The 17,190-nt window shown below is 31.3% G+C and overlaps 2 protein-coding genes across 5 annotated transcripts in view; one reads left to right on the top strand and one right to left on the bottom strand.

Annotated features, from left to right (window-relative positions):
- The window catches only part of LOC139816897 (uncharacterized), a 7,163-nt gene extending 2,130 nt beyond the window's left edge, over positions 1-5,033 (bottom strand). The window contains exons 1-11 of one of the 3 annotated variants that reach the window (XM_071784735.1): positions 4,742-5,033; positions 4,523-4,662; positions 3,809-4,112; positions 3,593-3,729; positions 2,724-2,975; positions 2,488-2,617; positions 1,932-2,385; positions 1,686-1,848; positions 1,248-1,602; positions 848-1,070; positions 1-694 (exon numbers count right to left, since the gene is read on the bottom strand). The exon at positions 1-694 is cut by the window's left edge and continues 2,130 nt beyond it. In XM_071784735.1, coding sequence (XP_071640836.1) covers positions 367-694; positions 848-1,070; positions 1,248-1,602; positions 1,686-1,848; positions 1,932-2,385; positions 2,488-2,617; positions 2,724-2,975; positions 3,593-3,729; positions 3,809-4,112; positions 4,523-4,662; positions 4,742-5,033 — 2,778 coding nt within the window. In that variant the 3' untranslated portion in view covers positions 1-366. Of the gene's footprint in view, positions 695-847; positions 1,167-1,247; positions 1,603-1,685; positions 1,849-1,931; positions 2,386-2,487; positions 2,618-2,723; positions 2,976-3,592; positions 3,730-3,808; positions 4,113-4,522; positions 4,663-4,741 lie in introns of those variants that run through there. The other 2 variants (XM_071784725.1, XM_071784741.1) reach the window with 2 other exon arrangements.
- Positions 5,034-11,112: 6,079 nt separating this feature from the next.
- LOC139817001 (phospholipid scramblase 1-like) lies at positions 11,113-16,901 on the top strand. 2 transcript variants are annotated; one of them, XM_071784818.1, is made up of 6 exons: positions 11,113-11,265; positions 12,000-12,100; positions 13,949-14,151; positions 15,134-15,280; positions 15,540-15,701; positions 15,969-16,901. In XM_071784818.1, the coding sequence occupies exons 2-6, from the start codon at positions 12,022-12,024 to the stop codon at positions 16,005-16,007; spliced, it is 630 nt and encodes a 209-aa protein (XP_071640919.1). In that variant the 5' UTR covers positions 11,113-11,265; positions 12,000-12,021; the 3' UTR covers positions 16,008-16,901. The 2 variants fall into 2 exon arrangements, with proteins under 2 accessions (XP_071640919.1, XP_071640925.1); XM_071784824.1 differs by lacking the exon at positions 11,113-11,265 and adding an exon at positions 12,975-13,088.
- Positions 16,902-17,190: the final 289 nt, after the last annotated feature.

Raw genomic sequence — 17,190 nt, forward strand, 5'->3', positions numbered from 1 at the left:
TACAGTGTATGTTTGCTAAATTATTCTAGTAAGTATAGTTTAAATAATATTATTAAGATAGTTTGGAGAAAACGAATGCACTTTATGAAGTCGACATACGGGGTTAATCGGATCATTTTTTTCGGGGTGATTTAGATCATAAAATTTTTCGACATTTTATAGCTAATACAACAAAAGTGTATTTTTTTCGATTCTTAGATAGTTTGCACGTACAATCGTAAATCACCTATACATTAACTTTTTTTTCAACCTAGCTTACCAGATAATTTTTACAAAGTAAACTTTGTAAGTATAAAAATTTTAAAAGTAAACGTAACTAAAAACTATATTGATATGTCCTAAACTAGTGAACAAAAATTATTCAAATTATCTGTCGTATGTATAGACGGACACATGCGGATATCTCTTTTTCCATTCATTAACCAATTGATCGCTTATGTCACAGTTTATGAAACAAAACTCTTGCAGGTTAGGACATTGTTCAAAAATAACTGACAATTTTTCCTTAAGTATATAAAATATCACAAAATTAAAATATAACTTCTTCAAGTTTTTGCACTGTGCTAGTAATTCCAACTGGTATTCAGTAAGGAAAGCAAATACAATATAAACTTCTTGCAAGTTTTGATAAGAGGAAAGTAATTTAAATAAGCTATCAATAACTAAATATTGATCTGAATAACTTAATAAGAATCTGAAACAAAAATCATATAATATTATTACACAGTAATTAATTGCAAAGAGGAAATTAATGTAACTTTTTCAAGATCTACGCAAGAGAAGCAAACAATTTTCAATAAAGAATACAATAACATGTATTTTAAAAGAAATTGTAACATATACTTACCCTGGAAAAGTAAGCTCCACTTTCAGTAAATTTTTACAGTTAGCAAGGGCACTAATACCATGAGGTGTAAGACGAAGTGCATGCAAATGTATTACTTCCAAGTCACGACACGAATTTTCCAACTCTAGTAGAACTGCTTCCTCGTTTATAACCATACCGGAATATAACTCACGCATCCGTTGATTTTTTTGCAATATTTTGCACAGTTGTTGAGCGTTTATACCTGTATTACAAAGGTTTAAATGTTCCAAATTTTTCAGCTTCTCGAGATACGAAAATCCTTTGTCGTCTATGAATCGACAATTACTTAGATTCAATTCTAAGAAAAATTTGTATTAGTTATATGCAATTTATCCATAATCTTGATAATTATATACTATATGCATATATATCTACATACCTTTCAAATTTTTGCATATTTCTGAAATTTTAAGTAGGGCAGGATTTAAATCGACATCGCAGCGACTTAATTTTAAGTGCGTTAAATTTCTGCCGCAATTATCAAGAAAGTTTACGAAATCATTAACATCAAAGTTGCTTCCTGTAAGATCCAATTGTCGCAAAAATTCACATATAATAGCTGTAAAGTAACAAAATACTTTGCGCATAATACATTTGTCAGTCACACGTCTCATGTTCAAACGTGTATAGAGTAGAGGGTCCCGTGTTAACTCATTGAAGGGTTTATTTACTTTATTCATGCGGCATAACGTCGTCAGATCTAAATAGTTTAATATTTTTAGTAGCATTTCATTCTGCAAAGATAAAATATATAATTTTAATACTCGAGATGACATTACAATAATATGATGAGAAATAGACAACTTAAATACTTTACCGGAAGCGCAGATAAACTGCAACGTGATAAGTCCTTGGATTCATCCGAAGAGAGTTTTATACGCTTTGCATAATTTGAATGACTAGGTTGCTCATAACAAGGGATTATCTCCTGAGATATTTTTTGCTTTAAATTACTCTTAGAAGAAACCCTTCTTATATCGCTGCAATTATTATCGGAACAAACTTATTTTCATTATTAACAGAAAAAAATTTAAATATTACTTAACGTCGACGATAATAATACCTTTCACAAATACAATATTCGGGAAAATTCTGTTGCAGATGAACTATATCCAAGTGTGCACTTTTTAAATCTGCTGTTAAATTATGAACATCGTCATGGTATGAAGAGTACACGCTGTTAATTCTTTTTAACAAATTAGTTAAACTCTCGTTAGGCTTTCTAGAAAGGATCAATTCTGATGTACCGATGAGCATCACAGCATCTAGCTTTGTGTAAAAGAGACGTGAACTGTTTTCAAATGTTAGTTTGAGCATTTTGGTTTTAAAGTTACACAGATGCGATAACGGTGGAGAAAATAATCTTGATGTCGGCGGTACAAAATGAGGCGATTTATACCACAACTTAAACCACTCATTATCAGAATCTTGAGCCGAAATTTGAATTATGCTTCCAGGATTATGTATTTCGTAAATGCAGACTCTGATTGGATATACAGCTTCATGAAACTCGATACCTTCAAAATAGAAAATATATAATTATACTCTCTTCTCAACAAAAATATATCTTCTTTAACAATATCTTCTTAACAATATCTCATAATTTAAATATTACATACAAATATAACCGTTTTTCTTCGTCTGGGCAGTATACTGTCCATTCTGACAAATATCATCAGCAGCCCTATCATGAAGTTCTTCGTTTTGCCATGGAGATATTGACATATCGACATCTTTATTGACTGAATTCTGTATTAAAAAGTCAAAAAGTGTAAAATACTACAAACTCTTGTAAGTTTGAATTGCAATTACTTTTTACTGGACAATAATGTATAATACCAGAAAATATACATACCCACTTGTTTTCAAAAAAAGAAGGTAAATGAAATAGTTCTCCATAGTTTTGAAATTTGGGTGGTCCAATTATGTCAGGGGCAGTGTGATATATGCTAATATTCTGATGGTTCTTGGGAACATATCTCTTCTTCGTAAATTGATAGATGAAGTCAACACTACCCTCCTCTCCTACGGATACTCTGTCGACATAGGGATATCGACTACAACTCTCGTTATACAAACGTTGATAATGGGATGTCATATTTTCTCTCTGAAAAAAAGACAAAAAAAATGGAGACTAATAATTTTTGCTTTTGTAGTATATATGCTAAAATGCATTGTATATCATGTATTTATAATTATAGCGGTAAGATTATATAATTAGATTAGATTATATAATCTATAAAATTTATCCTGTTTCTATTTTATATATATATATATATATATATATATCTGAAGTAATTTTGAAAAAATGTAAGAAAAATTTTAGGTTTCATTCTTAGGAAGATATTAAAAAAGTACTGGCAGTGAATATCGGAATGCATAGTGTTTACTTGGTGTTTACAGTGTATGTTGGATTTTGATAATTCTTCTCTACAAGCGCGTGGATTATGATCGTTTTTCCCTAGCACATCTTTCGGCCTTATTTCCAATAAATTGTAACTGTTCTTGATCAAAACGGATAAGAATTACAAAAGTTTATTGAAAATGCCACAAGATAGCATGAGGAGATCAATTTCGACAAAAAGTGGACTTTGATCTATACATATATACACATACACACGCACACATGATTACTATATAAATTCTATGGTTATTACACAAATTAATATAAAGTGTGTACATGTATAGTATATAAAAAGTAAAAAACTTTCCATCAATTATTACCATAACGTTCCCTGCTTGTGGAACTGTTGACGTAGGACTGCCGAAAGGTTGTACCGGGCGGGTTGTAGTAGCTGCAGTAGTTGCAGTTTGTGACGTTGTACCAGCAATTTGCATGAGATTACCATTAAGATTTATCACTGTAAATAAAAGACAAGAGAAACAAAATTAGATAAAGATACACGAAACAGATACATATAAATACCTCACAACACTTACCAGTTGGTTGCGCTTGTTGTACTTGGCCTTCCAACTGCACAGGTTGGTAGATGTAAGTTCGTACATTGGAAGTTTGAATGATTTGTGGGGTCTGTGGTTGCTGAATAACTATCTGTTGACCAGTGTTAATCAGACTAAACATTGGAACAACTTGGATCTGTCCATTAGGCGCCGCTACTTGTATCGCCTGTGGAAACATCATAGTTTGTCTACTCTGGCTCATCTGAACAACTTGTTCGGTTCCACCGGTACCGACAACTACAACCGCCTGTCCTTCGCCGAGCTGGTCCATGGTAAATCCTCGCTATAATAATAACATATGTTTTTATCAAGAAATATATATAAGAGAGTTATACATAACATAATCAAATTTATATATTTAAAATAAAATAATAATGTTTATCTTAGAGCATCGGCATTGTCGTAACTGAATGCGAGCATATTGAACAGGACGTTTAGGTATGTAAAACTAGTATTCATATTGCTTTAAGATCACTGGTCGCACTGCTTGCGATTACGTGTTTTCGCAATAGCACAACATTGTTTTGTACGGAACCCGAACTGGTCACCGCACAAATCACAAGTAATCTTCTCATAACACATACACACGCACACATGATTACTGTATAAATTCTATGGTTATTACACAAATTAATATAAAGTGTGTACATGTATAGTATATAAAAAGTAAAAAACTTTTCCATCAATTATTACCATAATGACGTTCCCTGCTTGTGAAACTGTTGACGTAGGACTGCCGAAAGGTTGTACCGGGCGGGTTGTAGTAGCTGCAATAGTTGCAGTTTTTGACGTTGTACCAGCAATTTGCATGAGATTACCATTAAGATTTATCACTGTAAATAAAAGACAAGAGAAACAAAATTAGATAAAGATACACGAAACAGATACATATAAATAGTTCACAACACTTACCAGTTGGTTGCGCTTGTTGTACTTGGCCTTCCATCTGCACAGGTTGGTAGATGTAAGTTCGTACATCGGGAGTTTGAATGATTTGTGGGGTCTGTGGTTGCTGAATAACTATCTGTTTACCAGTGTTAAGCACACTAGAAACTGGAACAACTTGGATCTGTCCATTAGGCGCCGCTACTTGTATCGCCTGTGGAAGCATCATAGTTTGTCCACCCTGTCTCATCTGAACAACTTGTACGGTTCCACCGGTACCGCCAACTACAACCGCCTGTCCTTCGCTGAGCTGGTCCATGATAAATCCTCGCTATAATAATATATCTTTTACCTCATTGTTTGATACAGCGATCTAACAATAAATCGAATATAAGATTTCACAGTGAATGAAGAGAATTACCGAAAATTTAACTTAAAACTAAATCAAAAAGTTAATCAGAATAACTAATTTCTATCAATTTTCATACTTATTGTTTATCAGCAAGGCAGATTTAATTTTTTTCAACAATGGAAATATTAATCGACTTTACTGGCCATTATATAATCGCCAAGACAATATGACCACGATTTGGTTCGATTATCGTCAAGACGCTCTTTTAACCAATATAAATTGATGTAATTTTGATACTTATATATAAGCATCTCATTTAAATAATTAAATTTATTGCGAAAAACATTACCTCAGCCAGGGTTCGAACCTGGAATCTCCCTCATTCCGCGATGGGTGTCGTATACCAATTCGACCACTGAGGTATGTGCATGGTAATATTTATCGCAATAACCTGTATTAAATTAAACAATATTATTCCAACCATAGTGACTGCGCGCCGACAAATCGTTAGACTTGAAACACAATTTTGGTTGGCGTAAGTAAATTATTTTCTATCTGCCGATCCGAAACTTCATTTTTTTGGTAATAACTAAACAGAAAAACAACTATTCGTCAAAATCTTTTAAGGAAACATTGTTTTGACCAAACAATATTTACCATAAACAATGAGCAAAATTGTTAGTCATAAAAGAAAATTAAAAAGTTTAGTGCATACATATGGCGGGTGCATTCGTGCGAGATCTAACTTGCTCGGCAACGATATAATATATCAATATATTAATTTTTCGTAACGGCTCTGAGCCCTTAAAAGTCTTTTCTCCCACCTACTTTTTTTCAGAGAAGGGAGCCAGCCAGGTAGGCTGCTAATTTTACAGTTACAAGCAGATATTATTTTGGCTCGAACGCCGTAGACCCACGTATGAATACGGAGGGTTAATTAAGTTAATTTGTAGTTTGGCATTATTCAGACACTCCATAGAATCGAATTGTGAAAGGCTTCATAAAAAACGACATTGACTTTGTTAAGAATACAATTGAGTAGATGAAATGGACAAATGTTGATGATAAAATGGGAGAAATTTAATAAAGCTATAGCAATCATATTTAAACATGAAAAAAGCTGTAATATGTAATATTAATTAGAAAAATTATAAACATTGTTAGGCGTCATCAAGTAGTTGTATAGAATAAAGAATGCAACAATAAAATAATTAGTTTTAAAATATTAACTTTAAATTCCAATATTACTTCGAATTCCACTGCTGGATTTAAAATTGTAGAAATAAAGTTTCCAGATATCAATAAAAAAATTAAATTTTCTGAAAAATTAGCGGAAAGTTTGAATACTGAATGCTTCTTACATATTTTTTGTTACATTTACAAATATAATAATTTAAAATTTTACTCCTTTTACTTTACCTGGTAAAAAAGTAAAATGGCGATGAATAAAGGCACACTGAAAAGAGCGAAGGCACGTGGTTCTTCTTCTTCTTAATTTATGACACCTGGTTTCCTGCGTGGATCCACTATAATTAGCCTTTTTTTAACTGAATAGAGCCAATAAGCGTCTTGTGTAAATTGTGAATGAATGTGGTATATGCAGAATAAATCTAACCCAATGATCTAACTGATTTTAGTTCTCAAACACTGAGATTATAAGAACTCTGAGTTCAAACTGTGGCGACTGCATGCAAAAGAATGACTCAATGAACCCATGGTGGAAGCACAGAAATATGAAAGTGAAGCAATGCGCATGTGGTATTATGGGGGCAGAGTGGAAGGCAGAGCACCAATCAGAACTGTCCCTCACATATTAAATTCAAATGTGACCGTACTGGATTTGTGGATTTTATGTTTAAAGCACTTCTGATTGGTTGATTGCTTTCCTCTACTTTTGAACGACTGCGCATCCATCGGATTGCATCATCTTGTATACTTCCACCATGAATGACCCCATGGAATGAGCAGAGTAGAGTGGGGCCGGTATTCAGGGTGCGGTCACATGGACTGATATTTTCCGCGTAAAGGTGGGTTTTCTTGGGCAGTGAAATGCTGCAGCAGCGAGCAGCAGTCTAGTAATTTCCTAGAAATATCTAACCTTGTTTGGCTCACTTCCGGCGCAAATTTTTGCTGTTCGAAGCTCGAAGCTCGAAGCTCGAAGTTCGGGTTTCAGTACTGACAGTGTATATCAGAACGCGGCCTCGGTAGAATAAGAAAGTAGCAAAAACGGTCTCCAAAAGTTGAAAAAATTTTAAATATGGAACCTTTCGAAGAATCCGAAGTAAGTATAATGTACAAAAGCTTTCACAGAAATGGAAATATAATTAAGTTATACTTGTGACATTACTTAAAGCATATATTGAAATTTAATCATAGTACTTTAGTATTAATTAAGCGTTAAAAATAAAATTAATCACAATATTCTTTGTATCGTGATATAATGTACCATATATAATGAGTATATAATATACCATAGGTTATATTTTGTTTGGATTGTATTTTTTTTCAATTTGCTGGCATAAATTGTTTATATATATAATATATATATATATATATAATATATATATATATATATAATATATATATAATTATATATGTCCTACGGCAATTTTCGGGACAGTTTTTTGAATCTGATTACATATATATGCGTTATATTCCAGGACTGTACATTTCAAAAAACGTAAACAGTCCCGGAACATACCTCTGGACCTACATATATATATATATATATATATATATATATATATATATATATATATATATATATACACACACACACACACACACACACATATTATATATATATATATATATATATATATATATATATATATATATATATATTATATATGGGCAGATCCATTACTTTTCGACCAAAAGTTGCGGGGGTGGGTCACCGATTTTGATGCCGATTTTTTCCTCGAAAGTACACTAGAAAAGGAGATGATCCTGAAAATTTGAGCCCGATTCGATCAAATCCGGCCGCTGGAGAATTTTTTGAATTTTGAAAATAGTCGATTTTTCAGTCATTTTCAAAAATTTATATCTCAGCTTCTATATAACTTAGAGACTCGTTTGAGGCCGCATTCTTTTCTGTAAACCCTCTACTTTTAAGGAAAAAATTGGTCATTGGTTTACATTCAAGTCCGGCTTCACGGCGAGCTGCTAACTAAACCACTGTTTTAGAGAAATTTTGCCTATTTTTGAAATGCTGTCATATCTACAGTTTTCGAAGTAGAGGGTTGATCAGCAGCTGATATTTTTTGTTCAGGTATACTCTGAAGAAATCTACCCACTTTTTACTTGATTGCTTCTATTTCGTTAAGTTATGGCCATCTAAAGCCGATCGATTTTCGAAAAATCGCCATTTTCAGATAGCCAGAACTTTTTTCTTTCAACTCGAAATTCTTTGAAATTTTCAGGGAATATACTTCATTATATCCTTAAACAACCCTGAAAATTTCAATTTTGGAATAGAAGTGGTTTCCGAGTCATAAAATTTTTAAAATGTCAACTTTTCGATTTAATATGACATTTTTTGTGGTTTTATCATCAATTTTGTAAATTTAATGTAAATAATTGATATTTTTCGGAAAATATATTCGAAAATAAAGAGCAAAACGGATTGTTTGAGAAAATTGAGGGAAAAAATTATTATTTTTTATTTTAATTTATTTGTTTAAAATTTTTAAAAAGTAAATATTTATTTATTTCTTTTAATAATATGTTGAATACAAATTTCCAAAGTATTTGAGAACTATCATGTCATGTTTAGCAAATTATACTTTGCTCATAATTTACCGCGTCTATTGAAAAAAAAAAATAAATTAAATTAAATTAGATTTTTCAATAGACTGGCAATAAATTATGAGCAAAGTATAATTTGCTAAACATGACATGATAGTTCTCAAATACTTTGGAAATTTGTATTCAACATATTATTAAAAGAAATGAACAAATATTTACTTTTTAAAAATTTTAAACAAATAAATTAAAATAAAAAATATTAATTTTTTCCCTCAATTTTCTCAAACAATCCGTTTTGCTCCTTATTTTCGAATATATTTTCCGAAAAATATCAATTTTATTTACATTAAATTTACAAAATTAATGATAAAACCACAAAAAATGTCATATTAAATCGAAAAGTTGACATTTTAAAAATTTTATAACTCGGAAACCACTTCTATTCCAAAAATGAAATTTTCAGGGTTGTTTAAGGATATAATGAAGTATATTCCCTGAAAATTTCAAAGAATTTCGAGTTGAAAGAAAAAAGTTCTGGCTATCTGAAAATGGCGATTTTTTGAAAATCGATCGGCTTTAGATGGCCATAACTTAACGAAATAGAAGCAATCAAGTAAAAAGTGGGTAGATTTCTTCAGAGTGTACCTGAACAAAAAATATCAGCTGCTGATCAACCCTCTACTTCGAAAACTGTAGATATGACAGCATTTCAAAAATAGGCAAAATTTCTCTAAAACAGTGGTTTAGTTAGCAGCTCGCCGTGAAGCCGGACTTGAGTGTAAACCAATGACCAATTTTTTCCTTAAAAGTAGAAGGTTTACAGAAAAGAATGCGGCCTCAAACGAATCTCTAAGTTATATAGAAGCTGAGATATAAATTTTTGAAAATGACTGAAAAATCGACTTTTTTCAAAATTCAAAAAATTCTCCAGCGGCCGGATTTGATCGAATCGGGCTCAAATTTTCAGGATCATCTCCTTTTCTAGTGTACTTTCGAGGAAAAAATCGGCATCAAAATCGGTGACCCACCCCCGCAACTTTTGGTCGAAAAGTAATGGATCTGCCCATATATATTACAAAATAACTTTAAAAGATACAATCTTTATTAAGAAATACGTATCTGTTTCCCGTTTTGTGTTTTTATTACGTTTTTATTAATTTAACATGGACTTTTGTCGCGTAGCCAACTTATCCTACTATCGGGGCTAGTTGGCTACAATGCAGCATGTTCGTATTTCACTTATTACAAAGAAACTATACAGTATACAGGAGCGATCCTGGCACATAAATTTAGAGAAAGGTTCTCTCTATCATATTAGTACTATATTTAATCATGAAAATTAGTTGTTTAACAAATGCCGAAATTCTGAAACCGGTGCCAACGAGCCCCTCCTCTCCTTTATCAAATACTTTGAAAGATTTTTAACTATCGAAGGCAACGTAAATGAAGACGAGCGCTGAGTATGTACACATACTCAGGGTGATATCTTCCCAGTCGACATAATTTGTTACTGCCTATGTAACTTTGGAGTAATCCTTTTTATAACAGATATATCGCAATACTTATATTACAGTTATTTATATCTATTGGTCCCTGTTATGTAAAATAAATGTACAAGTGCTACATATTATACATTTATACAACAAGTATGTGATGTTTTAATATATAATCATCAATATGCAGTGTGTTATTACGGTAACATGACTTAAATATATCATATTACACAGTAACTGTACTGTTTATATTATATCTATGTTATATACACCCAGTCTAGATATGTACCATGCATTAACATAACATATGATGATATGATAACAGGATAACATAAAAAAATCACGATCTTAAAAAATGAGCTTCTCTTAATGAAACATATTCTTAACGAAGCATTCTGTATGTATGTGTCATATTTGCTTTAATCACAAAATAAGGATTAATTTTATTATTCGAATTTACAAGTGGAAGTTATATCTATTATGCGGTTAAAAAATCGATACGGATTTATAAAACCATAAAAGAAATGCATCATCCATATAATAATATCTTCTTCTATTTGACTCGCTGTTAGAATATTAATTTAATAAAAAGAATAATCGTAAATTGTTAGAAGCTCGTTACTGTAGGTGCGGAACGCATGATCGGATTTCGCCGAATTCCTTATCAAATATGTGAGCATATCGAGCGCGAGTCTGCCTTAATTCAAAACATAACTATTTTATCGTCTGCTGCAAAAACAAGCCAATGACTACGTTTCAATGACGCGTTTCGAGCGTGGAAACCGGTCCTCGGTTGCGGCCGGAAATAAACCAGTGACTCAGTGAGCTCACGTAGGCTACGAGATGAGCGACACGGTGAGCGAGAAAAAATCAGAGCAATCCGAGATTGTAAATTGAAGCGGTAGCTCCAAGGTTCAGAGCGAAAGGCGTCAAATCGCCAAGTTCGCGAGTGCAATAAAGTGAGTAAAATCCACCAACAACTATCCGTCTTATTATTTATGACTTTCCTCTTCTTGTATTTGCGGAGTGACTCCGGCCGTCATATCGTGCCCAGAGCGTCGACGCGTACTGAGCGGACCGACAATATATACTGATTCGAACATAAATGATACGGTCAATGTATTTAAGAGTCCTTTCGCAGCACCTAGTCAAGTAACAGTCCGTCATGAAATAATTGAAAACAAACATATTGCAAACATTCCAATAATTATAATAACATAAAATATAATTTTTCACGCACGATTTAATCGTATTTAATTATTTACTAATTAAAAAAAAAACCCAATATAGTAGTGCGGTTGGACTCGATTTAGGTTTTAGAATCGAGTCCAACCGCACTACTATTGTGATATTTTTTTAATTAGTAAATAATTAAATACGATCAAATCGTGCGTGTAAATCATATTTTATATTATTATAATTATTGGGATGTTGCAATATGTTTGTTTTCAATTACCTTATGACGGACTGCTACTTGACTAGGTGCTGCGAAAGGACTACCTTAATGATTTTGTAAAATATCAATTTTTCTTTTTAAACAATTATTTTCTTTATCCAAGATTATATAAATATATTTACATTCCGCTTATACATATAAATAGATTTTAAAGAATGTATACTATCATTTACATGTGCAATAAATAGCGCGTCGAATTATCGTCTCTTATCGAATGTTGCTTTTACCTGCTTTCAGAGGTGACTGCTCGCCACCGAGTATGACATGTCCACCTGGCTTAGAATACCTTATGGGCCTCGATTATCTTTTCGTGGACCAGAAAAATAAATTGTTTGAAGGTGAGCACTCGACTTTGCCAAGAGATATAGGGTGGAAGCAAATCGAATCGCAGGGCGAATTGGATCAATATAAGCTTTAAGACAGTTTTCGATAGTGTTTTGTTCCAAATGAGCTGTTTTAACGTACCAATTACCTCCGTGCGTTTCCTCCGCACCGGAAACAATAAATAGACAAGAACTCTGTATTGCGTGTAATTTAGTGTCAGTAGAAGCGTAGAGATCGTGAGTGAACGTAGAAAGAGTGATGGCAAAAAGACCTGTTTTTTCGCCCATTTTTTGGCTACATCGAATTTCAAACATTTTTTTTAAGCCAAATAGTACTATTAGATAAAACATTAATCCCAGTAAAATTTCAAGATGAGCATAGGCACAATTCCGGAGATACAAGGGGTTGAAAATACGGGATATTGAAAATTTGTATAAAGGTAACTTCGTCATTTTTAGAGATATTTTAAATCCGCAAGCGAGTGCTGTTTTGGAATTGTTTGTATACCCGATTCCGAAACAGCATCCGCTTGTGGATTTAAAATATCTCTAAAAATGGCGAAGATAGCTCTTACCCCAATTTTGAAAATTCGGTACAATCACCCTTTAGTTTAAAATTCGAGGTCCCAAAAATGGGCGAAATTTGCCATCACTCTTTTTGCGCTAATGTAAAATCACGATCCCAATTTTGTGACTTTGTAACGAAAAGGTATATTGAAACTTATGCAAATTATAATAATTTTTACAGTGTATATTTGCTAAATTAGTCTAGTAAGTAGTTCAAATAATATTATTAAGATAGTTTGGAGAAAACGAATGTACATACGGGGTTAATCGAATAATTTTTTTCGGGGTGATTTGTATCATGAAATTTTTCGATATTTTATAGCTAAAACTTAAGTAATGTCTTAAGATGCTAATACTATGAATATACCGGCCGAAGACTGGATTCAGTGCAACAAATGTGAAGAATGGTGTCACGAGAACTGTGCTAATAGACAGGGTAAAAAAGGACCATTTACTTCTAAATTCTGTGTTAAATAAATTATTTTTGTCCAATGTAAATATATAGTTTATTTCAAAGAATTTGTTAATTTTCAAAGAGTATTGTTTTAATTTTTAATGCAAGTAATTTATTTCAAAGAATATATGTTGATTTATTTTTATTTCTTTTGGACCTAAACTGGTGATTTTCTTCGCCCCCTATTTCGGGGCGAATCGGATAATCCTCTTTTTCTCATTTTTTCGTTGTGCAATAAGAAATATCATGTTTATGTATTATTTTATTGTATGAAATCCAAGTTAAAGTTATAAAGATTAAGAATCTATAATAAAATTAAGTGTTTTCGATTACTTTTTTACCCAGAAAGTAAAATTGATCCGATTCGCCTCGGTCTAAGTATAACATTGCTCTTCTTGAGACCGCGCGCGAATGTATGTAATTCCAGATCCGCGAAGCTCGAGTGTGATTTTACGATTACTGCCTGAGTAAATAACGAAGCTACGTTTACTGCGCGCGGTATAACAGTCTTATCATTTGTATTATGATAAACGCATAATTTTGTACGTAACCGTATAATTAATTACAAGATTATTATAATTAATATGAAATTATAAACTCATTATGCACAATTGTATTTTCTATTTTATATTATGACAAATATACATTGAATTACGATTTGATAATTGCGCGATAAATACCTAATAACTTTATTTTTATCACTTAATGAATACGACATAATTTTATATATCTAATCTTATTTTTATTTATTTACTATATTACATTGCATATTACGTTACTGTTACTAACTAAAACACCATTACACATTTTGCTTTTTAACATATTACGTTATCTTTTTTTAGGATGGCAAGCTAGGAGGGACAAGTTTCTTATTACGGATAACAGAGGCGAGCAGGTGTTTTACATAGAGCAGGAATATCGAACCTGGTGGGGATTCTGCCTGAGAAAGTATAATTCAATATACGAATACATCGCGTACGACAGAAATCAACAAGAGATTCTTCGTTTGGTTCGTCCCTTCAGCAAATCCTTCTGCGAACTGCCGGTAGTTTCGTTATTAGAGTTTATTCAATGCATTTGTTAGGGCTATCTCTATACGAAATATCCTAGAAACTAGAAAAGAAATATCTTCCATTGTTGTATTCTTCGAGAAATTTAATTTTAAATTTCTTTCTTAAATAGAAAAAAATTAATAAGTTTACCATTTTTTATGACATATATAATTAACTTCTAGAAATCTTATAATATATAATGTATTTAGTAAATTTTAGAATTCAGATTAAAAATAAAAATTATAAATTTAATTTGCAACTTAATATTTAAATTTAATGGCAAATTAATCCTGAATACATTTAAAATTCCGAAGTAAAAAAAATTCTAAAAATGACAATTCAATGTAAATTCTTCTTTTTTGAATAATTGTAAGTTATTATTATTTATAACAATAATTTTTTAATGAAATATGTAGCAAAGGAACTTACAGTTTATAGATAATCTTTTTTTAAATTTATTTTATATTACAATTTTATACTAATTACAAGAAAAAAGAAAAATGATATTGGAAATAACAAGTCTAAAAACGAGATGAGGACTGCTGTCTTGTATCATGTCTACCAAAGTTTCTTCACATGTGCAAGCCATCTGTCAAGTTTACCTTTTGACGAAACTTTGAAAGAAACGTTGAAAGATCCGATCAATACACTTATACTTTAAACAGAAATGACAATGTCTCGATTTCCTATTTAGCATGTATTTCGGCAAATAATGTATTTATTTGTTTACTTATGGCGTATGTCTAAAAGGATATAGAACGCAATAAAAATTAAACATGTAATTGCTAAATAATTGGAATCGAATTCATCTCGTAACTTATTTTATTAAAATTCCAATATTAAATACGACTGTGAAATAAATCCTGACGTACGTAGGTATATGAGAACAAATCTTAGATTATCGATAAATTTTATTTTTTAAATTCAATTATAACCAGATTTGATTAGAAGATGACTAAAGTTTTTTTTTCATAGGTTTTAGAAGTGTATTCCGGAACTACTCTATTGGGCAGCGTTACTCAAGAGTGGAGTTTTCCACGAGCAAAGTTTTATATTCGCGATGCATTCGGCCAAGCAGTATTGATGATAAAAAGGCCATTATGTAATGACTTAATTTTTGAGGTATTGCAGCATTCCATGTCTTACAAAATTTATGCCACTTTATGATATTTAATTATCATCATCATCATTATTATTACATATCATATTAACATTTTAAAAAATTGTTTTTCTTAAAATTAATTTCGAGTTTTCGGAAGATTTTTGAAAATAAAATACAAAACTTAAGAATAAATGATAATGAATAATATGATATTACAAACTTGACATATGTTGCGTAAAAAGGATTTTTAGCATTGTTCGTCAATAATTAAATCCGCAGGTCAAATCTATGGATGAGCAGCATGTCGTCGGTATGATTCGAAAGCCTTGGAGAGGCTTTTGTGAAGAGATGTTCAACGTTTCGGATAAATTCGGCATTAACTTTCCGCGCGATCTCGACGTGAAAATAAAAGCCGTACTGCTGGGAGCGACTATTCTAATAGTGAGTATCGTGAAAATACTATAAACAATTGGTTATTTAAGAAAAAAGATACAAAAAAGAAAAAGATGGAAAGAAATATTGCTGCGAAAAAGGAATATTTTATTTCCATTTTTCCAATATTAATATCAGCGTAGTTAATTGATTTTGACTGATTTTAATTAAGAAATTAAAGTCAAATTGCGAAGAAATATTTCTAATAAATATTAGTATGAATACAATTTAATTTTTAATATATAATATGTTGACTTATATCTTTTAATGTTTTAGGACCGCTTGTATTTCGGAAGAGAGAGTCGAAATAGATAAGTCAATCTGTTTCAATTTAAAAAGAAAAGCGATTCGTCTATGTTAGCTTTATATGTCCATCAAAAATATTTTGTTACGTATCAAACCACTTCGAAAGATTTTTAAGTATAGAATGCAACATGAATGAAGGCAAGCGCCGTGTACGTACATACTCAGGGTGGTATCTTATTAAGCATGTATTGTAAGATTACTTATAATTATATAGTATAGATGGTTACCTCATTTTTTAATAGTTTTATGAATAAACTTTATTATTTTTATATATAACTAAACTGTGTTCAAGTACACTTACAGTTGCGCTTACATTCGCATAGATGTAATCGAACTTCGTGTCTATTGCAGAGTTCGATCTCAAAGATCTCGCTATTTTATTATCAACAATAGTCTATCCATCTAAATCGTTACTCATTGATGCAATGCATTTATCTTTCCTAGGTCGTTTCCCTAATATCGTTTAACATAATAAATAATATAAACTGCCTTCATACACATACACACAGTTGTATGCAAGATAATTGTTACGATCCGTATGAAGACTGGACTCTTCGTTTGCTGAATATAAATTGTATAAATAATTTCGGAATTTCATTAATTACAGTGTTATTTTTATATCACGTATCTTAAATATGTGATATGTGATATATATATATATATATATATATATATATATATCACATATCACATATTTAAGATATATAACACATATATAACAAGAATCGGCTATTAACGGATGGCATTAATGTGATATAAGAAACAAACATTTAAATTGAATACAATATACAATTTGTGCATCGTTATAATCTCAAGCTTCATAGAATATTTTGTTACGTAATAAGAGTTTTGCATATTTGTATACAGGAAAAACTTCTTATTCAATAAAATGTATATTACACATTTCTTGTATTTTTGTTAGAATATTGAAATTGATCCTAAAGGTCATTGCACGTAACTAAGTTTTAGTCATAATCGTAATTCCGTAGAAAATAGACCAATCACACTCGATTATTCTTTGAGGTCAAGGAGAATAATCGACCGTGATTGGTCTATTTTCTTACGGCCTTACGATTAAAACTAAAACTTTGTTACGTGCAATGGCCTTTAGCGTAAGTAGGTATATCCGTATTAATTATATCAATAATAAATATCTTTTTCTTTTATATATATAATAATGACATTGAAATTC

This window comes from Temnothorax longispinosus, chromosome 1 (assembly GCF_030848805.1).
Source record: "Temnothorax longispinosus isolate EJ_2023e chromosome 1, Tlon_JGU_v1, whole genome shotgun sequence".
Classification (NCBI taxonomy): domain Eukaryota; kingdom Metazoa; phylum Arthropoda; class Insecta; order Hymenoptera; family Formicidae; genus Temnothorax; species Temnothorax longispinosus.

Excerpts from the sequence above, each read along its gene's own strand:
- LOC139817001 (XM_071784818.1), top strand. The coding sequence starts at position 12,022 with ATGACATGTCCACCTGGCTTAGAATACCTTATGGGCCTCGATTATCTT. Across the intron at positions 14,152-15,133 it reads AATCCTTCTGCGAACTGCCG|GTTTTAGAAGTGTATTCCGG; the intron begins GTAGTTTCGTTA and ends TTTTTTTCATAG. Across the intron at positions 15,702-15,968 it reads TGGGAGCGACTATTCTAATA|GACCGCTTGTATTTCGGAAG; the intron begins GTGAGTATCGTG and ends TTAATGTTTTAG.